The sequence below is a fragment of the Zonotrichia leucophrys genome, chromosome 8 (assembly GCF_028769735.1).
Source record: "Zonotrichia leucophrys gambelii isolate GWCS_2022_RI chromosome 8, RI_Zleu_2.0, whole genome shotgun sequence".
Taxonomy (NCBI): Eukaryota; Metazoa; Chordata; class Aves; order Passeriformes; family Passerellidae; genus Zonotrichia; species Zonotrichia leucophrys.
In genome coordinates, this window is record NC_088178.1 from 11956011 (window position 1) to 11981481 (window position 25471).

Below are 25471 nucleotides of genomic sequence, written 5' to 3' on the forward strand. Positions count from 1 at the left end.
TGTGCAAAACCTGTTAGGTCTGTGTTCATCTTTGCCTTGGGAGAGTGAATACATAATTTTAGGGCAGGTGAGAATGCTCTAAACCAAAGAAAACCAAGAACTTTCCCTTTGGACAGCTGGTGAAAGAGGGGAAGAAGCTGCACAGAATTTCATGGTTCAGAAGCTGCAACTAAAAATAGAACTGGATTTCTTCATATGTTAATGCTAGTATTTATGAAGGGCTAGACTCAACTGCAGCTACCACAATGAACCTCAAGCCAAGTTTCAGCAAATAGACTGCAAGAGTTCTCTTTAAAATCAGCTTGTAGATGATGGTGGTTGCTATTTCAACTATACTTCACAATACAATGGAAACAAAGCAGACCTGTATGCATACTTTTTTTTAAACTGAAGATTTATTGGAAAGAAATTTGATCCCATATCTTTTCAGCAATATAGGATATTTAACATTTTATATAGACTGTATTCAAGTAGAAAAGATTACATTAAAAATTTCTTAATATTGCACTTGGGACAAGCCGTGGCTAAGCTACTAACATTAGCATTCCAGAACAAAATCAGACATTGTCTTCAGAATTTTAGTGAGCTGCCTTGTGTTACCTGCCAGATTTCTTCACAGGTACTTTGACACACTTTGCTATTGAACTGAAGCTCACTGCTAAGAGTAATTCCTGTAATTGAAAGGTAAAGGCAAGCAATATGCTGTATGCTACCAGGAATGATTTTGGCAATTGCTTCATTCACATTATTTCACACTTCAGCCAAGATACTGTAGTGATTCACTTAACTCTTGTACAAGATCCCAGCATACATGTGAGAGGCTCCAATGCACATGGGAAGTGAAATACCCAGCTCTTTTTACACATCATTTCAGCCAAATTACCACACAGGCAGGAACCTTTTGTGGCTCACTCAACAGACAAGTAGGTTGAGCAGTATTTGCACACAGCAAGACTCAGTCTTTGCATGCCAGGCCCAGCACGGCTGGCATCGCTTCACATTATAGCAGTGTCTGGCCAAGGAAGTGCCCACAGGGATGGGCATTGAACAAAGCCTGAGTGGGGGACAAATCCAAAAGGGAGCCTCAGCAACCTGCAGATAAGAATTTTCACAGAAGTGTAAAGGAGGAATTAGCTACTGAGTCAGTATTGAGGATCAGAGAGATTATTAAAAAAAAAAAATCCTGCTTAAAGGAGTGGGATAATCAAGAATGATAGCAATCTAATGGCTGCTGGAGAAAACAGGATAGGGTTTAATTATTAACTAAAATTCTTGCTCTGAATTGTTATTTAAAGACTTTGTGCCATGAAGAAAGACAAAAGTTTGCATTTTATAAAAGAATGAAACTAAAAATCTGCACTGTACAAGTGCACTGTGAAAGAAAAGCCATGGACTTTACACACACTACATGCAGAAGATGGAAAAGGGCAATTCAGCAGCAGATTCTCTCCTCTTGTATCTTGTTTACGTTCCCAGAACAGGTTCACTTACAACAGTTAAAAAGAGAAACCATTAATTTTCCTTCACCTTTAAACCCACCTTTACATCTTAAAAAAAAAAGTAAAATAAGAATGGTAAGTCACTAAGGTCTGTTTTATTTGTAGTAGCAGCTTCAATTTTTGTGTAAAAATAGTGTCCGCAGTTTCTACTAATGATGCAACTGAACTTTTGCTGTAGTAGGAATTATTGCATAAAAAGCAAAGTCATTTATTTGCTTTCCATCCTAGCTTATTAGCAAATCACACGAGTAACTCAGCTCTCTGCAGGAGCCCTCCTGATGAAAGGAGCCAATCTATCCAGAGCTGTATACTTACCAGATTAGCCTGTAAAGGACCAGTCCTTACTGTGCATATTCAATATGAGGGGTTTTCTTTCACTGTTACTTATGCCAAAAAACATTGAGGCATTTTAATACAGACACTCTGCAACATTCGTTTTATCTTCTTATTTTGCTGTAGATGTGGTAAAAATCATGCAGTTTGCAAGCTTGGTCTTTGGAACAATAAGGTTTTAAGTTACTGGTTTCAGTCACAGAAAAAAATAACCCAACAAAGACAGACCAGTAACCCCACAGTAAATATCAGCTGCGTGAAAACATGAGAAAACCACACTTTGAAAACTTCATTCAGAAGTGGAGGAAGCTGAGTTTTAGCATATAATCTGCAGCCATTCACCCATCTCTGGATGCCAGTCATTCACACAAGTCTTTGTTTAAATCCTGCCTTCCATCTCCAATAAAGTGTCAATAGCAAAGTGTTACATAAGCAACCAGTGTTAAGTAATTAGCAAAACACAAATAATGGTGCTTTGGCTCTCAGGGTAAGGAAAGCTGCACTTTTGCTTTTAACTGCATGGTTTGTACTCTTCTAAAACCTGAGCAAGTATCCCCTTAGGTGGAAAAAATATCTGATGTCCCTTGTTTACTGACATACTACATGTGACTGCAGGTACTGACTGAATATGTCATACACTGTGTTTGTAGAATTTTGTGATGCTTATCCTTTTTCAGAAAGCCTAAAATGGCTAAAGTTTGTTTTGAATCTGACTTCTCTACACTATCCCCAATTACATTTGACAAACAAATGATAATATTTCTTACCATAAATGTTTAAACATAATGAAGTGCTATCTTGCTTGGCTAGAAAACTCATAGACTTTAACATATGCTTCCAACAATCAGCTAAATCATAATAAGCAGAAACAGTTATCAAAAGTTATTAAAATCGTTGTGTAATTGTAACAGGCTCATAGGCTTTTTCACTCCATTTCCCATATTAAAAATTTGGTAGATGTACATTTAAGAGAACACCATCACCACCATCAAACAAACAGCCACTCTGCCAGGTTCTCACTTGGAAACAAATAGTAGCAGTTGTCTTTTCATTAAGAAGCTAAGATGATGGCCAAGCTCAGCAACTTGGGCAGCACTGCAGCATTTCAACAAGTCCAGGAACAGTCAGACCTGAAACATGCTGGTGCAAAGGTGACTTAAACCGAAGCCTGCTCTCGAATCATGACACAGTTGCAATGAATTTGTCTGGTGCTTGCCTTTAAAGTGATATCAGTTGATCTTCTCTAGCCTCAAATAGCAGTAATAGTAACTCTTAAAAAACAAGCAAGTCCTGCTGGCAGCCAGCAAGCAGCAGTCTGTATGCACCTCACTACAAAACAGTACCTCCACCCTATAATCACAGCTGGATTTTCATCACCTTCTCTGTGAACATACATGCACAGAGCATCTTAAACTGCAGTGCTCCAATCTGCTCAACAGATTCCTGCACCCTACCCTGTGCTGTGTAACTTCCATCTTCCACTCAGGAACTCTGGGCCTGGCACTGCCAGGTGGGACAGGGAGAGAGCCTGACAGGGAGTGCCAGGCAGGAGGCCAGGGAAGAGCTGTGGAATGTGCAGCCTGCTGGGAGGGCACTCTGTGCCTGTGTCCCCAGGGAGAGCAAACAGGATCAGAAGTGGCAATGGAGGGATCTGAAGACTGAAAGAGACAGCAAAGATTAAAACCAGTATTATAGGTGGCTTTGTACTGCCACTTTTTTACACCCAGTTTCCAGTTCTAAGCACAAGAGTACAGCCCCAAGATCTGCACAAAATCTACATTCATGTTTCCATATCTCAACTGGAAAATTCAGGAACCACCATCAAATTTGGCAAGCGTGTTTTCACATAAAAAGAAATCAGGTGCTATACAGGAACAACAGAATGAATGCAAGCAACTCTTCATATCTGTGATGGATTCAACAGGATCAGTGGCAAACAAACCATTTCTGCAAATCAATCTTCAGTAATTTCATAGTGCCTAGCACTTACTACACAGACATTGCAAACTTCTCAGGGCCTTGATTTTAGTATTACCTCTGACAGGTACCAAAATAAACATAAAATCCATACCAATCAGTGGCAGCTATGATTTCTCAGAAAAATGCCTGTATTGCTTTTTACTTCACCATGTTCTGTGTGTAAAATGTCCTCTTAAAAAGTCTTCCATTACAAAGTGAACTACTACAGCACAGTGGAACTATCATCTGTAATACCAAACATAGCAGATTGCTTTTCGAAGTGACACTCATATCTGAGTAAAATGATTCAAATGCTAGAAAATATATGACAGAAGAAGAAAGAAAAACCCAATCTTGGAAAGAAAAACCCAATCTAATAACCCTTACTGCACTGAGAATTTTCTCCCCTATGAAAACATATACAAGGCTGCAGTAAAATAGTCAAAGATGTAAGATGTGTCAGCCTGGGAAAAGCATAAGCTAAAACAGCATGAAAAGTGGTCCTTATTTCCATTTTGGGTGTAACTGCCAGAAACAACTATTTTCAATATTTGGAAAGGCAAAATTTGAACTTCATCACTTTAATAAAATTATAACAACCTATCAAAATCAAGGAGACTTAAGCTTCCACAATTTCAAGATTTAGATTTTTTCCACCACATTATTTGGAAAATAAAAAACTTCAAGCATTGCTTCCATCACCAGCATCTTCCTTCAACTGCCCATTGTTTAAGTGACTGAACATGAGCAACATCGTATAATGTCTCATTACTCTCAACAGTATGAAGAGACTAAGAATTGGAGTTAAATCTAATATTTGGCCTAAAATAATTTTCACAAGACGTGCAACAAAATACCCAGCTTGTCTCAGAAGCAAGTCTCTTCACAACAGCTTTGTCTTTTACATTTAGAATTTTTCTGTCTGGTAAGATGCAAATATAATGGAAGTCTACATCTACAGTTATGTAAGTACACAACCCCCCCACATACATCACTAGTAAATAATCAGACTGCATACAAGATTATTTGTAAAAGTAGTAAAACCCTTTGATGCTCCATATTTATGCTGGCAAATAGCTCTCCTGATATAAAAGGCACTTTGAAAACCCAATATGGTTTGGTTCATTAAGTTTGCAAAGTACAAACAATTGTACAAACATGCAGTTATATTGAAGCATGTCAGCCATTGTGACATTGTCTACAAAACAAGTTTCCAATTGCCGATAACACTGGTTTGATGGGAACGAGCAGTGGTTTCAGCAGCTTTACTGAAGACATGACAGGGTTTCCAGTACCACAATCTTAAGTAAAAAAACCCTCAAAAACTTACAAGTTTAGGGGCCCCAAAAAAAACAAGACCCAAAGTCCATAACATTCATTCAATATTTACTCCTTAGAAGTAAACTTCCTCCGTAGCCCAAGGGCAGAAATCTCTTCAGTCAATTCCAGACGTGGTGGAGGCAGGCTCTGTCTCAACAAGTGTTGCTACACCAGTACAGTATGGAAAGCTTTGGTCCAACAGCACCATTCCAGAAACTGACTACATGGCTGCAACATCAATCTGTATGTAAAGCTGCCTCACTCCTGCCTGTGGAAAAGGGAAGGAGAGTTAAAAACGCTGTAAAGCCAAAGCAGTTTCTGCTCCTGAACATCAGCCCACATCAGTAAGTGACCTAGCAAAAAACCTAAGCAACTTATTTTTCTGTAATTCATCTCCACATTTAGCACATCACTCAGAGAACACCAGATGAGTAAAGAGTTCTTCCCACAGTCAAGTGCACACACATAATGATGTATTAGCATTAGCTTTGCTGCATTACCTCTTCTGATTCATCCTAAATAACTGCCACATATGAAGCTGCACAAAAGCAATTCTTACTTTCTTTTGTGCCAGTTTAACTTCCTGAAAAGCAAACTGCTTGAAGAACTGTCAGTTAAAATGGAGCTAAGCACAAGAGCACAATGTGGTACTGGTTGTTCAAACCAGTTCTACATTTTGAACCTATCCAGAAAGCCATCACATGTGCAAGCTGCCAATGCAGTGAAAAGCCTGTGAGTAGGTCTGTCTCTCTGTGGTGAGAAACTCTATCCTGAGAGAAGCCTCGTCTGTTTTCTTAGTTCCTTATAGGTCAATATAGATCAACCCCATTTGATACACCTGAGACAATTATATCTGTCATTTCCATAAAGTGGTATGAAAAACTAATGCAGAGAGGTACACTAATTCCATCTACACAGCTGAGTATTTTGAAATTGTTCTATTCAGCTGGAGCAGGAAGGCTGTTCAAAACAGATACCAAACTCAGAAATATTTAACCTTTCTTGATAAGAATTACAATGTCACATCAAGCTATTCACACTTGGAGATGTGACTTCCACTGATAAGACATACCTGAGTAAAAATATTGTGAGTCTGGCTTAGAATCCACCTCCCATCAGCATCAGGAGCTACTAGTAACTTCAAAGTCCCTATGTAAACATCAGTACAGAGGGTCCAGAAATGTGGATCATGTAAACTGTACACTCCTTGCAACTGCTGCACCTAAAACAAGAGGCAAATTTCAGAAAGTGTATTTCAGAAAATATTTCCGGTACTATGGTTTTTTATAGGAAGTATTATAAAAGCCAATGCATTCTTTTACTTCAAGTTCACTGTGCATTTTGTCATGTTTTACCAAAATTTTTTATTACTATCTCAGTTATTGTAAGGAAGTTGAAATATGGATTTGTGTCTGTGTCGTGATTTTCTGTATGTGTTGTGATTTTGTACCCTGCTGCATTTACATTCTACAAATACTTTACTGAAACCATTTCTGAAAATGGAGGTGCTCATGAGAGAAAAGTCAGTAACTGGATTTGAGATGGCATCCAGTTAAAACTGCCCTTTTTGCAAATGTGCAAATTTTGCCATGAAACAATTTGTGAGATTCTAACTCTAGCAGAAATACATTCATATATCATTTACAATTTTGTGAGGGCTTAGATGGGTCCTTCCAATCCCTTTGTTTTTCCTTGGTCCACTTTCAGCAAACCCTCCATGTGATGATTACAGCCTTTAACTCCTGAGGAAAGGCAGCACTCCTTCAAGTGCTTTGTATTAACTTTGCAAAGGCACTTCATGGCATGCTAATAGAAAAGTTAAGTAGGAGAACAGGTCAAATCCAGAGTAATGTTTGTATTCTTATAAATACACTTCCAATGTTATGTATAAGCACAAAGTACTTTGGGAGGAATAGCTTCAGGATCTGTTTTTCTGAACTAACCTAGGAAATTTTTAAAACTCAAACTGAGGTGAAGCTACATGCAATTTAGGACTCTGGGAAACTATTAATTAAACTGGTACCTCCATTTGTGTATTCTAGGGTACCTTTGACTGGCAAAACATCATAAAATCATTCCTTTTACTGGAAAAACATCATAAAATGTCCTCATACACACAGCTGAGGCTCAGTCAGTCAGCAGCTTGATCAGTCAGAGCAAAACCAGCTTAAGAGCTCACCCTCTGGTAGCACTGAGGCAGGGCATTTTCCAGGGAAGGAGGAGTTCGCTGCATCAAAATCCCAATGGACTCTTTTAAAAGTGGAACAATACTAGAAAGAAAAAAGGAAATTAGCTATTATTACCTTTTCCAAAGGTGCAAGGAGAAACCTAAGATTCCTTGATGCTGAGAAATTTTTCTCTAGCTCTTCCATCAGAAGCTGGGAAGTTGCCATGAAAACCCAGTACAGGAAATAAAAGGATTGACAAAATTGCTATGGTGTCCTATCAAAGGCAAGATTATTTCTCCCCCATGGTCTCCAGAGTCAACTGGTGGTCAGTCACAAAAGATTAATTGTTTAAGCACGGGACTTGAGATGAAATCTTCGAAGTTATACAACAAAGCAGCTGTATAGCTCAAAACCAACTTAAATGGCAAATCATTCACAAGCAACCATAAAAATACTCAACTGAAATTGGGTTTGCTTTTGTGTTTGGTTTAAGGCATATTTTTCTTATGAACTAAGATAATAATGGGGTAATCATAAAACAAAATTAGTGTGGAACAGTCCAGCTACAACAGAGTTATTTTGTCAGGAACCAACAACTTGGCATATTCTTGAAGTGAACTAAGTGTAGGGTCTCATCCAAGCTCAAGGGTTAAACATTTGGAAGCAATTAGAGGTTCCCTCCTGGCCAAATGGTCTTTAATCAGCAAACTAAGAAGACATTTAATACCCTTTTTTATTATTATTACTTTTTGTTTTTTAATAAAACCAGGAGAGCAGTAAGCCTATGCCCTGAAGCTACCACTAATAGCTTATACTCTTACTAAGTATTCAGCATGGTGATTTTCTTTGTTTAGGAGTAGTGCATCATGTCTGGTTCAGTAGAGAATTCTAAAATTTTCAAGTGGATGACAAATATCTATAGCCCAACAGTAGAGTTTAAAGAGCAATTTAATTTCAAGAGCATGCAAGTCACCTAACATTCTGAAAGTGATTATATATTGCAGAAACTGTAAGCTTCATTTCAGAGTTCAGCACTGGCATCACAGCTGCAGTACATGCAGTTATGGCATTAAAAGCACACCTGAAACATTTGTAAGAGATTAACTGGAGCAGTTGTTAAAGGACACTGCAGAACCTTTGTTTAAAATCTCATGAAGTGACATGGAATGCATGGCACAGACCAGCTGTGTATTTGCAGATGTGAACAGACGACCTAATCACTTTTTTAAGTGTTTCCATTTGAACGTGGGGCAGTGCTGGCTGAGGGACTGCTCAGCTCCCTGCCTGGCTAAGCCCTGGCCAGGGTGGGAGGGAGCGCGAGGCTGCGTGACTCCTGTCTAATGAACCCCTGCAAAAACTCCACCCTGAAATGAAACCTTGCAGGCACAGAGGCTGTTCCAGCCAAATTCACTGCTGGTGCCCTCCAGCACATGGCCTCCCACGTTTGCACTGCCACCAAGGCGTCGCCTCAGAAATAGGAAGAAGCAATTAGGGGCAAGCAGGAGTTGCCTAAACTAGACCTGTCACCAAGACAAAGATTTAGCAATGCAATAACTGTCAATCTGTCTAAAGGAAGCTTAATTGGAGTGTCACATTCTACAGTGGATTACAGAAGTTTAGGGGAAAAGGGTTCTCTTATTAATGGACCCATCTCACTAAATAATGTCCATGTCACAAGCATTACATCAAAGGGAGCTGGAGCTGCCAACACACTCCACTGAAGAATTGATTTCAGTTTAACTCCCTATTTAAAATGCAGGTTTGTTTCTTAATAAAAACCTTGAAAGACCAATACACAAGTTCAGGATGCAAAGTGAATGCAAGTGAACACTATTCCATTCCCATACATTTAACAAGGCCTGTCTAGCATAGGCATCCAAAGTTTCAAAAACCACACACATACAGACTCAATATTTTTTCACAGGGAAACAACTAAAGGAATAGAGAATGTAGTAGTCTACCTTTTAATTGAAACATACCACTAAGTGTGAGAATAGCCATGAAAGAAATGTCCAATAACATAACAAATATGTCCAATATGTACAAATTATTTATACTAATAAAACTGATGTACATTATCTGATGGAAGAGAAATTAATCGTAAAGAAGATCTGAAGAGGCTATGAAACAAGAACATCTTAAAAGTCCAAAGAATAGAGTAAATCAGGATGGCTTGATACTGTTGTTGAAAGTTAAGGCATATCCCACGTCACACCTTCTTCCTAATATCTTAGAGCCAGTGTTCAGATGCAAAGTTTATCTTTTGCAAAGCTGAAAAGCCACAAACCAGCTGCAGTGATGTGCCAGGCCCTCTCAAATGCTGTTCAGAGCACAGGCAGCCTGTGGGTGCCCCTCTGCATCCAAAGGGTGCTAGCTCACATGGTATCTTACTGTAAGCCCAACTAACACAACAAACAACAGAATCAAATTTTATGATGCCTGATGTTTTCCATTGTTTCATGCATACTACTGAAGTAAAAACCTTTAATTTAAAAACCAAAATTCCACAGAGTATGTTCTTTTCTCAAACATTAACTAAAACCAGTATTAATCACTAGGAGGGCCTAGAAATATCAGTTCCACTTCATGTGACTGGAGACAACATAAGGGAAGATGACAAAACCAAGCTGGCTGAAAATACAGTTAGAGATTTTGACCAAGATTTCTCTTTTCTTTGGCTTAGTTATTACTGAAAAAAAAAAAAAGTGGCTGCCTTCACAACAACTATTACAGTGCTGCTTCCCCCCATGTTTGCTTTAATCTACAAGACTACAGAGGATAACAAGGAATGCTGAATTCTCACCAAGTGGAAGGAATTCTCATGCATTAGCAGTCATTAAGCTTTGCTATTAAAGCAGACATAATTCCATGGCTTTCTGATTACCAAGCCTTAAACGTAAAATATCACACTTTTTTACAAGACACTAAAATTTGAAAGAAGAACTAACCCACAGCAAGATTTGGAATAAAAACATATCCTCTACAAAAGCCAGAAAAGCAAAGGTAGCTATTGTTACAGCACATCACATTTGCACATACCCTGTTACAGAAGTGAAAGGTGTTCACATAAATCAAAAGGAACTAACTATTGACATGAATCTGATAAATACAGCCTGCCACCACTACACATGGATTGATTAGAAATTAAGAGTGAAAGCATCAGACTCTTATTTAACCTGCATCCCATTCAGATTACACTCATGCCCATTCTGTGCCATCCTGTTTATGGCACTGTTTCTGCAGGCACAGCCAGCAAGACCCCAGCACTGGCACGACCTTGGACTGCAAAGCTGAAAACAACTGCAGGTAAAGAACCCCTTAGCCAGACACTGCACTCAGAGCACAGCAGGAAATCCAGTCAGTGCTCTCAGCACTACAGAAAATTGGGGGTTTGTGTATTTGTGACAGGTTTTGTGGAAGGTACACAAACATTGCTAAGGATCAAGACCAGCTAGGTTCTTCAAGTACTACAGCTTGAAATCTACAGCCACTTTTCCAAATTCTGGGGTTTTTTCCAGCCACCATCCATATCTGCAGTGTGAAGACTGTTGGCCTGTTTCAGAACTTGAATGAATATTTTTTATTAGGCAATGGCAATTCTAATCAGACTGCAAGCTTTGCTCAAGACAAGGGCCACAGGTTTAACATTTGCTTTACAGATTTTGAATTCTTTATTCTCATAACAATGTAGTTCCTTGATTCTCAAGCAAGGCTGGCAGGTACCATTACCCTGTAAATAAAGGTAGTGCTTGACATTTAGCAATAATGGCTTAAAATAACATCAACAACAAACATGCTAGTTTGGAGGAGTTTTGCTATAGAAAATCCCTTCTGAATCTTAAGGAATGCAGCACTTCATTTAAAAAAAGTAATTTTTTTTTTATACTGCTATGCCCCAAACATGAAGGGACTTAAATGTTACTGGCACACCCCCCCCAAAGCTCTTTCATATTATATCATGTTCAAACAGCTCAAGATTTTATGCAAAAAATAATGTAACCCATGGAAACAAGTTCACTAAAGGACTGAAGTAAATTGCCTCATTTCTTTGACCACTTAATATGCAGTCTGCATGCTCTGTGCAATCTAGTATCAGATTTAGTCTACTGTGCCTTTCTAGAAACATGTGGGTCTAATAGTGGTTTAGGACAAACTTGATTTATACCAGAGTTGTGGCTTTTGCGTGGCGACTAGTTTCACATAGCTGACTGAAATTGCTTCAACATTTCAGAATAAGGCTTAGAACACTAATGTTAAAACTAAATGAGTATTTAGTTTGAAATATTAAAAGCAGTTCAGAGACTTGGAAAATTGTTTATTGATTCAAGGCACATATAATTATGTGGACAACACTTTGGAAAAAACTTGAAGTGTGTCAGCCTAAACTACAATGAAATAGTCAAGCTTTTGTTAAAAAAAATTAAAATGCTGGTAGAACAGATTTGACTATTTTAAGCATGTCCCCATTTATGCTTTACTTGCATGAGATAGTACAGAGTAATCGAAAAAAGAATCATCAGGTATTAGTGCTTGCATCCAGGAAAATTCAGATCCCACACAGGATTTTCACTGTGCAGTCAGAATGTTCTGAGCTAACTCATGAGGAGTTAGGCAGAGAATGTCACCCTAGAGCACCTTATGGGAAAATCTGAAAACCCTTTTGCACTAATTCTTAAAGGACACTTCAAACACAGCATAGTGAAGAATAAGGCAAAATTAACAGTGGTTTTATGTCCAGAACTGTCAATGAAGATTACTAAAATCAAACATCACAAAAAGAGACTCAGGTTCTCAACAGCCATCTGAAACTGCCAGTAATCTTATTTATGATCCTAAAGTGCATTTCAAGCAAAACCATCAATAGTTCAGTCTGTTGGACTGCTTAGAAAACAAATAAAATACCAACATAAAACCACCCAACCCTGCAATTAGCATTTGCTCCACTGATGTGCCAGGATGTGTCAGATGGCAAGAAATGCAGGCTTGCTTCTATCAACTATGCTACAGCTCACTGCACTGATAGCAGAATTATTCCACTGATCATTTATAACACTGTAGACCAACAAAATAATGTTACAGGCTGAAGTCTGGCCTAAGATCAAAAGACACATCAAATAGTGAACTTTTCCAGCATTTTCAGCACAGAACATGGGTCTCAAATGTTCCTTCTATCTGTGCTAGAAAACCTATAAACAGTATTATTATGACACCTCTATTATGGAATTCAGGATAATTTTAACTACTGTATGAATGGAAGAAAAAAATTGAATTGTCATTCATATGGTATTTTCTGCTGTACACAAAGCTGGACACTTAAAATACAAAGTGTATGGAAACCTTTTACTCAGCTATTACCTCTACCTCAGCAGTAGTTTCTTCCCCCTTGGAAACTTGCACATTTTCTTTCCCATTTTTTTGAGATTTCAGTACTAGAAGTAGTTTGTAATAATTTGTCATTTATGAAATTACAGTGTGTTGAAGTCAAAATCTCTGAAGTTCAAATTAAAGTGGTGATGTAACAGTGATTTCTAGCAGAAACATTTCTGTGGGCGTTGTGTCTGAAGCCTGCTGCCCTACTTTGACTAGCAGGGAGATTCACATCAATAATCCTGTGAATGCTGCCATGCACAAGCCATAAACATGCCATACATGGTATGAGCAGAAGTAGCTGCACTTCATCAGATGACACTCACCACTGCTGAACAGACAAAGATGAGTTATTAGGTTGTAACTGGAGTTGTGGCACACTGCCCTATGGCACCATTGAAAGTGCTGCCAAAAAAGCCTCATAACATCACTCAATGAAATATTTGCTTGACCAGTCTAATCCAAACAGCTTCACAGTCACAGTGAACTTGGTAAGAAACAACTGTGAAATCCAGAAGTCCGTGAAGCATTTCCATCAGATCTTAAAAGAAATAAGGATATCTCAGAGTGCAAATGCAAAATAAAAGACAGTTCTTGTCGATATAAGAAAAGAAAACTAAAACCTAACAGCTTTATTTGTGAAGGACAAGGGCACATTCTGTGCCAGCAGTCTCAACTCTGCTGCCCTGAAACCATTCTGCTCCATTTACTGGAGTACATTGGTTTATATAAGCATGTACTAAATACAGAGATGAAGCTTTCTACAGCTTGAACCTGAAAGACATTTTTGTATTATGCAAAAAGGACAAAATAAGCAGATTTAAGAGGGAAAGTTGTAGCTGTAGAAAAAGGAAAAGAAAGATAGCTCATGTAAGAGCTCACCAGAATGGCTGTACAGAACAGAGGTAACACACCACTCTTGGAAGAAAAGCAAATGTTGTAAGGCATTAGCATAACAAAACCCCTTTTCCTTCTGAGCTGCAATTTCTGCTGTAACTAGCACCAAAAATCCTACCAAATACCAGTGATAGCAACACTTACCTTACACCTATAAGTAGTGCTATCAGCATTGAACAAATAGGATCTGCTATCATTAGCCCATAGTTCTGCATCAGTATAGCAGAGATGATTACACCAATACTTCCCAGCGTGTCTGCCACAATGTGCAGAAATACACCTGCAAGAGACCAAGTGATACCATTACAACTTGCTGTTCTTAAAGCTAATGGAGCATTTCAGAGATGTTTTACAAGAAAGTGTCTCAAGAACTACATAATATGATCTATGCTTTTTAAATTTGTGGTCAGTTTTGGGTCAAACACTCAAAGATTTTAATGTATTTGTAGAATATGGGCCATTTGAAGAATTTACATTCTGTTATGCACTTAGCAGTATTGGGCATTTCACAGCAAGGCTATTAACTTGAACAGTGATTAACAGCTGCAGCTAGACTTTCTTCATTCACCCTTATTATAGTACAGAAACTCCTGTTCCCTGATGCCTGCAGTAGTGAGGTCTGTATAAGATGGACAGGCTTAACAGAAACAGTTCTGCAAAGCTTTGACATGTGCTAACATTTAATTGACAACACCTTCTAGAAGTTATTTGGCAAAGAAACCCAAGACAAATAGTTTTGAAAATCAAACAATATTGCAGACATGAGAAGCCTTACTCTTATTCTGAAGAGTAAGACTTCCTTCTAGTACAAACATATACTTTGCAGCTAGTCAAAGTTTAGCCTTTGGAGCTCTCTGCTGGCAGTGACTGGAAGTCATTCAGAAACCGCTTTTTGAATGCAATTCTCCAGACAGGTAATCCCCTCTTCCAAGAACAACACACCACTACAAACCAGCTCTTTGGGGATTTCTCCATTTGTACTGGCTCTGGCTGGGACAGAGCTGGTTTCTCCCCAGCAGCCTGCACCAGGGCCTTCTGTTTCTCATGATCCTACATCAGGAAGGCAGGGGTGGGCAGGATGCTGGGGGGCACACAGCCAGGCAGCTGATCCAAAGGCACCAGAGGGACATTTCAAACCATCCAACACCATGCTCCCCAATGACACTAGTGTTGTCTTTCTGCTGCTCAGACTTCCCTAGGCACTGATCTGCTGGTGGAATGTGATTGCTTGTGAGTGACTGTGTTGATAGTGACAGTCTTTGCATTACTTGGTGGGGCTTTTCCCTCAGTATTGAATAAAATCAGGTCTTTTTAATGTGCTTCAGTTAAAATGAGTGTTTCACGAAAAGACTGACTTTGAAATATCTTCAACTGAAATACTGAGTATACATAATACAGTGTACTGTAAATTCTGGAAGAACTTGTAAATGCTCCTTCTCAAGGACTACAAACAAGCCAGAAGATCATCCAATAAGAGAAAACCCTACAGACATTTGGGTATGCCAAATAATTACTACATCCTACATCTAACAATTGTCTCCCTTTAACTTCTGAACATTAAAAAAAAAGCTAAGTAAAACTAACAAACAGCCAACCAAAGCTCAAAATCAACACCTAAATTGTCCATAACTAATGCTCAAGAGATCAGGAAGTCCAATACTACTTCAAGAAACTTAGATGCATTACCATCTGCTCTAAATCAACTCTAAGAGTTTGATGAAATGCAAGTTTTAAGCTCAGGTACTCTTTAACAACTACATCAATCTGCATCTTCATGTTACAGAACATATATTACAATTAGGCTCCTTAGGTTTCTGCTTTTAACCACTCTTTCCTAGCTTTTCAGCATCAATAACAGAAGCTGAATCCCAGCTTTTGAGATGTCTCTTTTAAACTGTGTTGACAGTGCATCACATTTACACTTCTGTCAATGTCTCAACACCTAGTCATGCAGAGGATACAGCAGAGCTGCTTACAGGGGAAATGGGACTTCATTAAATGGCATCTATCCAGAAGAACCCTCTAAAACAGAGGTGTGACAGACCCAGGCAGGCAGACTGTGATAAAACCAATAAAACATCATACTTATTCTCATCATACCTTGTAAAATCTGTTTGCTGGATCCAGCCATTACTTCGAGGGAATGGTCATCTGTGGAGGCAATTATTGACACATTAACCAAGACAAAGGCTCTCTCTAGTGGCCCTTCTGTTACACTCTCCCTTTCAGAAATGTCTTGGACAGACAGGCTGCTCCCAATGACCAGCTTTTATTCAAGCTATTGTTTTTTAATGCAGCAATTAAGTTAAAAGTCTTAATATGCATTTTTTAAAATACAATATTCCTTTACACAATGGATTTCTACATAGGTATATACAAAAATTAATTACCTACATTTATTCTTAATTAAAACAAATGGAGAGGTAAGACCTTCCTAGTATATAGCAAAATAAGACCCCTTAAGAACACAAGCCCTAAACTGAAGTGAGAAGAGCAGGTTCAAATGAATTTGCTAACCAGAAATACTTCACTTAAGCAAGCATTTATACCTAATGTAAAAAAACAAAGATAAGACTTGGAGAAGGAACAAGTAAACAAAAAATCTTCTCATCCAAGCAGATTAATGCCTCAGTAGCATTAATCTGAAAGATATTTTAAGAAAAACTTGTTAAAGGATAAGAAAAGGCTTCTAGTGAAGATATACAAGAATTTACACAACAGCTGATTTGAATATCAAACTGCACAAGACAGCTACATTCACTGCTCTGCAAGGGTGGGGCCACGTGGAAGGCAAGGAAGAGGCAGAAGCAGGGAGCTCCTGCTTTCCAACCAAATTCCAGGAGACCTACTGGAAGACAAATGCCAATTTTCTAGGAATAGCAAGGAAGAGACAAGTAAATATTTTTACTCTTTGTCACCTCCTGTCTGCCAGTTCCCACACTATTCCTTGCTCTGAATGTGCACATTTTGAGTCACGTCACATCTAATTTTATTGCTTAGGCAGGAAGGACTGGCAACCCTGCATTACAAGGCTTTCATTTGCATTGTTTCAAACAGGTGCTACCCACACAAGCTCTTCTCCCATAGTGAAGGCTACTGACCATATTTAACATGAATGTCTTCTCAGATTGTTTGCCTTCATAGAAAAGATTTCAGCACAGCTAACATAACAAGTATCTTTTCTATAACCATCTTAAAACAGATTACAACTATACAAAATGGGGAAAGTCTTATTTGAGATCACAAACCAAGTACAACTAACAAACCACAAGTTCACTGGTTCATTTTTTCTAATACCTTGTGCTGTAAAACTATACAAATGGAGAACAGTAGCAAACCAGCTCAACTTTGTCAATTGATTTTAATGAAAAAACTGAAACAGGGCACCTGATAACTAATTTCCCTCTATTGTAATAGCATACAGCTGTTCCATCTTTTGCCAACACACAACATTACAGCACACACTCAAAAACCAGAGGTAAAGCAAAATCTGTAAAAACTAATGTTGAAATTACTGCAAGTGAAACACAAAATGAGTCACAAAACATGATGGTGGCAGAGCATTTAATGAAGACATTTAATGAAGCTACTTCCATGTATGATCACAACAGGCTGACAGCACACTCCTTTTATTTTCCAGTAAGTTATGAATTGCAGATTCAGCTTGAGTCAGAGTGACTCAGTACTTACCATGACAATAATCCTGACCATGAGAGTGTCCATGGCCATGACCATGAGTGTGTCCATGGGAATGTTTATGTTCATGGCTCTGTCCATGATCTCTGTGACTGTGCCCATGGCTGAGACCACCATTAAACAGAGAATGGCTGTGCTCATGTCCTATAAACAAATATCACCATCAGAGTGCATTTATGAATACATAAATGATGAGTAAAAGTACTCTTATGCTTGTTTCTTAGGTACTCAAAACCTATTCATCTAAAAGATGAATCTAAAGGTATGGCTTTAAATAAGAAACTTACACAAGGTGCTTGTCATCAATGGCTCTGCTGTGCAGACATATCATATAGATACATAAAATATATATATATATAGATACATAAAATATACCAGGTTTGAGAAGTCAAGTGCTTTTATTCTGAGACTGGTTGTGCTAGACTTCTAGTACAATTTGAAAAATGTACAATTCATTAGATATAAGCACTTTAAAAACAGTTGTTTTAAGAAAGCAGAAATTGGTTGTCATTTGCAGATTAAAAATTCAAGTTTAGATTACTGCTTGAGGACCAAAGACTATGGTCTTTGGTCTTTAAGCAGTCTATGTAAGTTCAAATGTTCAATCAGTCTTTGTAAGTTTAAATGTTAAGCTCAAAGAGAGGCCCACAGGCTTTGCAGAAAAAAAACTTCAGTGTATTTATCATGTGTATTTAGGCAAATCAATTCTGCATTTCAATTCAAAAGACACTAAGTTGAGAAACATCTGAAGCAGAATCATCTCATGCTTAAAATTTGGTTCAAATACTGTTTCTAAATTTTCTAGCTAGAACCTTGCAGAAGTCCAGCTTAAATTTATCCAAAAAGATGCTCAGCAAATCTCTTTCAATGAAGTGTAGGAGAGTGCATGAACTCCAGAAAGCAGTTTCTGGACTCCTAGGTGTCCCAGTTAATGGATATTAACATGAGAAGTACAACAGTGGCATGCCAGGGCTGGTAATAAAACACCAAAGTCAACACAGCAATAGGGCACACACACACTTGGCTAGGATTGCCATTAAGACATCAGATGTAATACTGGGGCTCTCACTGGGGCATAAGAAGGCCCTGGAACAGAGGCTGCCAAGAAAGGAAACAGTACTGAAGTTACATCCTACCAGAGCTGTGTGAATGCCCATGACCTCCATGCTGAAAAACAAATATTCCTATCAGATTTACAATGAATCCTAGTATAGAAACAGGAAGAAGTCTCTCATGATGCACATCGGGAGGCTCAAGGGCTCTCTAAAAAAAAAAAACATATAACAAACCAAAAAGCAAATGTAGAGTTTTACAATCCCTTTACATTATTAAAAGGCACCACAAAATTACTTAGGTACAGGAGCATTCTCATACATAACATATACATAGACATAACTTAAAATTACTCAGGACTTCCAGTTTTTGGGATGATACACAGACCAACTCTCAGTGTCTGAAAATAAATTTCTATTACTAAAGCTGTGAAGGACAGTAGCATATTCTGAGAGTCTAGCTCAGTTCTATCATTAGATGTGGTTATGCTGTGGGATGTGGCTCAACACCATCCAAATACATTCAGGTTTGTTGCAGTATGTAGATGGCTTCAGTCACCTATAAGACTTCTAAGAGTCTAGAATGCCATTTCTTCCTTTCTCCTTAGAGAGGTGAGGCAACAAGGGGAATGAATTGAAGATTCAGAACAAATTATGACATTTTTTAGAAATTCTCAAATCTAGATTGATTTTTTTAAATTCTTTTTTACCCTACTTCCCCTGGAATATTTTTCTCAATGAGACATTATAGACCTAATATAAAAAAAAGACAGGCTCCACCTCATAGAATCTTTACATAAATAAAATACACCATTTAAGAGGCTAGTACAGAAACTGAAAAAGCTGAGTTTCTCTGTCATTAAACAGCAATTTCAGATGGCCCTATTCTCTGTTCAAATCAGATTTCTAACCAACTAGGAACATAATTTAAATTTTCAATTCATTAATTTCAATAATTTATTCCTATTAAAACCAGAAATATTCATCCATATTAAATATAGAATGTAATAGTGTATTTGATTTCATCCCATACCTCAACACCTTCAGAAAAAATGAAGAATGCTGTAAAGATGAGGAATAAGCCATTTACAAAACCAGCAAGTACTTCTGCTCGAACATAACTGCAAGAGACAAGAAAAAGTAATAGCAGATATTACCACTTTCATTTAAATGCTGAGAATTAGAACTTAAGAGATTGGAGTGCAATCTTCTAGTTCTCAAACAGTTAGATTACACAAATTTGCTAAATGGAAGATGGCATATAAATTACAGATTAGTATATAAAACTGACCATGCTGTGCTTTGACAGAAACTGCCTGATCCAGATTGGCCATTCTCTGATCTAGATGAAAGAAATCTTTCAGTATGTCAAAATCTTTCCATTTAAGATTGTGTCTACTCAAAGTTATGATATAAATGTAATTTAGAAGCCACAATCTAAGATAAGCACATGAAACCTAATCACAGTTTTCTGGTGTTAAATTATGTTCAAAATCAAACAGACATGTATTAATTTGCTTCCCCTCTAGAAGGTGGATTTTCAGTAAAAGTTTTAAGTGGAAATTAATTATTTCAAACATCAAATTTTGACATTAACAAACTGCCAGATTAGAATAATAAGTAATTTCAATGTAGCAAACATGAGGCTTAATAAAGTGTGGCTGTCCTCTGATAAAGGGAACACCAGCTGTTAAAATGCTCAGCAGTAATTAATACAGAACGTGCTTTCACTGCAATTAGTCCATGGTATGAGTCTCTAAATTGATTTCTATGCACACTGGAGCTTCCACCTAAATTAAACTGTGCTTTAAGTTTCAAACTATATAAGTCACACTTAAGCAAGGCAGCTGAAGCTAAATGCTGACAGGCCAATAATGCTATAGGGAATGCCCATGTTAGAAGTAATTTGCTGTTAATCAGTATTACCAATTAATAATATGGTACCACCAGTATTGTTTTATAGGGCACAGCTGCCATGTTCAGTGCCTGCTAAAGGCCAGCTGCAGCAGATAAATCCACCAAGGGCAGTGTGGGATGACACACCTCAGCCTTGAGGATCTGTGTAAATGGCAGTCACAGCTCCCAAATCCTGCTGCTTCCAAGAGTCATGGCTTATAATCTGCAATGCAGCATCTGAGACTTGGCTCCTTTCAGTTGTGGCTTTCTGTTCCAAAGGAGGAGTGGGGCACCAGCAGCCTGGGAATGCCTGTAATGCTCCTCACTGCACTGTGAGGACAAACCCAGGATGTGGCTGCTTGCTCTTCACTGGTGTCATTCATACATGGCAATGCAGGGCAACTTTCTGCTCTCTAACTTGTTTCCTTTAGTATGATCAGAGAGACCTTGGAAGTGATAAACCTTCTCCCCAAAAGCAATGCCTTCATATTTTTATTATTTCTATTAACTCAGATGTTTACATAGCTCACCTTAAAAAAACCCTCACTTTCAACATAGTTTTTCCATGTTCAGCAAAAAGCTTTTGTTTGTAAGTGAAAAATAACTGCCTAAGCATTTACTATAATACATTAAGGTAACAGCCTGAAGTTTCTTACCCATATGAGAAAGCATCATTTGACCTCCATTTTGAAATAACTGAAGCTGCTAATCCAGCCAAGAGAGCAGTACAGTCAAAAAACATATGAAAAGAATCTGATATCAGACCTAAACTGAAAGAGAACAGGAAAAAAGGGTTATGTTCCATATGCTACATGTTGAGTATGAAACAACCCTACAGACATTAATCTTTTACACACTAGCAGAATATGCTGTGTTTCTAAGCTTCAGGCATGGTTTTGCTGGCACAGAGGAGAAATCCATGCTTCATCACACAAATATGATGCCAAAACTGCTTCTGTCAGCTTTAGAGAAGGCACTGTGGAAAAGTGCTTGGCAAAAAAATCCTCCTAGCTATGATTTTGGTGATAGTGAAAGGTGTTTCCACAGACACAAACCAAAATCCCTGGAGTAGATGTACCCACAGCCACATCTCTCATCAACATAATTCAACTTTAAATCTTTGCCTTAGCAGTGGCAAGGCATTGAGTAGGAGGTACCCACCTCTCAGATCTAGAGGCTAAAAGAATTAGAGGGTGAGAGACCACATCTTAAAATGTCTTATTTCAAAGACCAATGCACAACTGTTTGTCAACCTTGATTGAGAAATACAGTTAAAGTGAACCAGCATGCTAAGAGGTTCAAAGCTACTTAAATTAGTTCATGAGTTAGCCAGTCAGTAGAACTTGTATCAGCTGGTAGGCTATAGGTAAACTGGGGTTAACACCACACACAAGCACTGCCAAAATGTATCCAAGTACTCATGAACAGGTTCTCTAAGTCTGCAGGCAACTGCGTGCATTGAAACCAAAAACAATGCTTCATATTTAAAAAGACATTTGATAGAGAGGTACTGTTGAGCAATTGTTAATCAACAATCCCAAAAGTTCCACTTTCCCAGTTCTCTGGTTATCTAGGAATAATTACATGTACAACTCAGTTCTTGGAAACTGAAGCACAAGAAGCAATTACTGGTTTAACAAGTTCTAAAGGATAGACACAGACATTGAAGTCAAACATGAAGTTTCAAACACTTCACATAACAAAGCTAAACTATTTCAGCCTTACTGAAAACAATTACAAGATTAAGATTAAGTGTTTTAGATGAAACACTCAACAAGAGGGTTTGAAGCAGAGGAAAGACCAAGTGTCTTGCTCTATATATTTATATATATACTTTATGGACACATATAGAGTTATACATACACACAACTGTAACATTTAAGGCAGAGGGATGATGGCATGGTATATTGTCCTCAGGTGCTGTAGTCACCAAAGCAGGAGAGGTGAAGCTGTTCTGAACAAACTTTAAAACGAGACCTATAGGCTGGATGCCTATGAAGCAGCAAAATGGAATTTGCCATCGAATTCTTGAACAGTTTTGGTGACATCCTCCTCCTCCCCAAAATCAAGCAAAATCTTTATGGAAACAGCTCATTTTAGACTTGGTTCTGAGCTCTTAGGAAGATGCAGTGAGGAAAAAAACCCACCACAAAGTACAGCAAGTATTCAGGCAGAAGGTAATTAGTGACAGTAACCCTAAGTTGTACTGATTGTGAAATGGAAGGAATAAGCATTGCTAAGCAGTGAGAGCTGTTTTCTGAGGTGATTGGGTTTTGGTGGTTTTTTTGTTCTTTTTTTTTTTATAGAACATTCTGGGAAAGAGAATTGTATAAGGACTGCTACTGTAACAAAATGCCATGTAAGTTATAGAACCAGAAATAATGCAGCAAGTTACCATGGCACTGTGCTCACACCTGCAAATCTCACTAAGGCAAGGCTTACCTTAAGTGCAACACCAATACAGCTGTGCTGCTTTCAAGACCTAAGCTAACAATTCCAGGTGGCCAGAGACACGTGGATTTGTCAACAGGGGTCAGCAGATTGCATCTGCAATGCCATTCACCTCACAGCATAACCAGCTCTGTATCATAGGTACAGCTACAAGTCACTGAGCTGCACAAATGGCAGGAAACCTGGTAAGAGACCAATCTCACTTCAGCTGAGACTTTTTTAAAGTGACCTGCAAAGTAATAAGACCTTAGAAAAAATGGGTGCAAAGTGATTACTGAAGTGATCAAATGATCCAGTCAATGACCACCAATACAGTGAAGCACCAGCAACACGGGATGGATGCAAGAACTCCTGTAGAACCACACACACCATCCAGAATATAAACTAGTAGAAACCCTGTACTCAAACACACGGTGTCAAAAAAAAGTCACTTCCACAGCTGATTTAGTTTAACATCAAATTAAACAAATGTGCACATGTAGCAAATTTCATCCTTAAACAAGCAAACAAGCTCTCAGCCAGCAAACTCGTGACTGACCAGTGAGAGAACTCCAGGGCGCGGCATGGAGCTGACTGGGGGGAGGTTTAGATTAGACACTAGGAAAAGGTGTTTCACCAGAATGGGCTGAGCACTGGAACAGGCTCCCCAGGGAAGCAGTCACATCACCAAGCCTGACAGAGATCAAGAAGCATTTGGACAACACTCTTTTCTGAGTTCAGAAAACAATCTATTTGGCAAAAAGAAGCTCAGGAGAATTTCTCATGTGAGGAGCAATGGCACTGTCTTCAAAATGACAAAATGGTTCTCCCTTATAGGGCTCCTTGTTTGCTTGTTATGTGTTCACTTTTCCAAGGCATGACCTGTCTGCTTTGACTGAAGACATTCCTCACCATATTCCCTGCTACCCCTCTCTACTAAAGAAGTACTTGCTAAGACCCTGTTTTGCTCTAGGCCAAAATCTGGACTTAGAGATACCCAAAACTAGTGACTTGAAATAAAAACAATCATTTAGATTCTTAAAAAAATAATAATTTAATGGCTATGCAGTAAATCTTAATTCTTAATCTAAAGTACGAACAAAAATAAGTGTCTTCTGAATTCCAGTACACCATATTCTTCAGTGACAAAGTTCTGTGAGTGTCATTAAAGTTTCTCAGTTTAGTTACCTCATACACAGGACTTTTCAAGGTCACACTACCAAAACAAAATGCTATGTTTAAAAGACAGACATCAGAACAAAGTCACATGAACAAAAAGCTCTTTATATCAGAGCACCTAAGAAAAATATTTACATCTGCTGAGCTATTAGAAAAAAAATCCATACTCAAATGGACAGACTATGCACTCAATAATCCTCAAACAACTGCAAAGTGAATCAACATCAAAGCCAAAACCAAACACATTGAAAATGGTCTGGGTGCTGCCAAGGATAGACTGTGCCCATGACAGCGCTGCATGCTCTCTGGTGCCACAGTAGCAATTACTGTAATCAAAGTTGAGGATTTTAGAGTGTCATTTGAGAGATTCAGAACAACTTTGCAAATATTAGGATGCAACCATTTCCAAATCCACACCACTGCATTCAATCAGGACTTTTAAGAGTTCCAGTAATTTTTGTTCATATTACAGCTTTTGGCAAGGAGGACACTGCTTGACATTTCCATGCCAGTTCATTCTGAACTGAACTATTAACAGAAATACCATCATAAAACCACTACTCTATCACCAATGAAGCATGACAGCAATACTACCACCACTGCCTGTTCTCTACCTTTGTACTGCACACCAGTACTGAAGTTATTCTGCATTTCTTGTATTTCGCTACAGATTTTTCAGCAGCAGTTTAATCAAGTCTCTTCCATTTTTTTCACTCTTGTGAATTTTTGTGCTATGTAAAGTACCACTGAGCTATACAAGGATGTGTCAAATCCTGCTTCTCCCTCGAGACAAAGATGTTTGAGGCAGAGATATCCAGGTATCCACCTACAGATGAAGCCACATTCCCCAAAGAGGATCTCTGTGACAACAGCAGCTACAGCCCCCGAGTCCCGTAAATCGGGCCAAGGCCAAGCTTCCTCCTGAGCGAAGGAAGCACCGAGCATAACAGCAACTCCAAACACCATTCCTCCGCACAGCACCTCCCCCGTGTCGCCGGGACCCGGCAGGGGGGACGGGGCGCCGGTCGCTGCCCACGGGAGCGGTCCCGGTCGGGGGAAGCTCTCCAGCGGCGCCCGAGGCTCTGCGGAGCGGCCCCTCCGGACGGCGGGCCAGGAGGCCGGGCCCGGCGAGAGCAGACGTGGCACTGGCCGGGCGGGAGGCGCCGCTTCCTGCGCGCTGCAGCCGCGCTCGCCCCGCCGCGCCCCCGCCCCGGTTACCTGTTACTCCAGATGCCGTAGAGCAGCTCCACGAAGGCGAAGGAGAGGTTGAGGCAGAGGAAGGAGAAGAGGTTGCGGGAAGTCTTGTCCGCCAGGATAGACCTGCGCACGGAGCACACCGCGGGTCACCGGCCGCCCGCCGCAACAGCGCCAGGAGGCCGGAGCCGCTCGCCGGGCGGCCCGGGCGCCTCGGCACCAGCCAGCAGAGCCCCTCCACGGGGACTTGGCCGCGGCGCCGGCAGCGCTCGGCCTGGCCGGCTCTGGGCTACTCACCTGAACCAGCCCGACACCTTCCTGAGCAGGTTGAGCCTGGGCGGCTTGTACTCATCGTCTTTGATGGAGAGGGGCAGCATCTTTCCGGCGGCGGGGCCGCGGCGCGCCGGGCCGGCTGGACGGGCAGGCGGGGCGGGAGCGTTGCCCGGCCGGCCCACACGCCGCTTCCGGCCGCCACCGCGCC

The 25471-nt window shown here is 39.4% G+C and overlaps 1 protein-coding gene across 2 annotated transcripts; it reads right to left on the reverse strand.

The window, feature by feature from the left end:
- Positions 1 to 389: 389 nt before the first annotated feature.
- SLC30A7 (solute carrier family 30 member 7) lies at positions 390 to 25452 on the reverse strand. Of its 2 annotated transcripts, none has more exons than XM_064720343.1 (11): positions 25288 to 25452; positions 25015 to 25116; positions 20844 to 20952; positions 19325 to 19412; positions 18376 to 18502; positions 17234 to 17383; positions 15644 to 15694; positions 13688 to 13823; positions 7291 to 7381; positions 6184 to 6333; positions 390 to 5379 (listed from the first exon to the last, which is right to left on the reverse strand). In XM_064720343.1, exons 1-11 carry the CDS (start codon positions 25340 to 25342, stop codon positions 5332 to 5334), a joined length of 1107 nt encoding a protein of 368 aa, XP_064576413.1. In that variant the 5' UTR covers positions 25343 to 25452; the 3' UTR covers positions 390 to 5331. The 2 variants fall into 2 exon arrangements, with proteins under 2 accessions (XP_064576413.1, XP_064576412.1); XM_064720342.1 differs by having other exon boundaries at positions 20844 to 20957.
- Between the last annotated feature and the right edge of the window lie 19 nt (positions 25453 to 25471).

Coding starts and splice junctions, on each gene's coding strand:
- SLC30A7 (XM_064720342.1), bottom strand. CDS start 25,367: ATGCTGCCCCTCTCCATCAAAGACGATGAGTACAAGCCGCCCAGGCTC. Junction 15,695..17,233: donor TGGTCAGGATTATTGTCATG/GTAAGTACTGAG, acceptor TTGCCTCCACAG/ATGACCATTCCCTCGAAGTA. Junction 5,380..6,183: donor CTCACAATATTTTTACTCAG/GTATGTCTTATC, acceptor CCTTTTCCACAG/GCAGGAGTGAGGCAGCTTTA.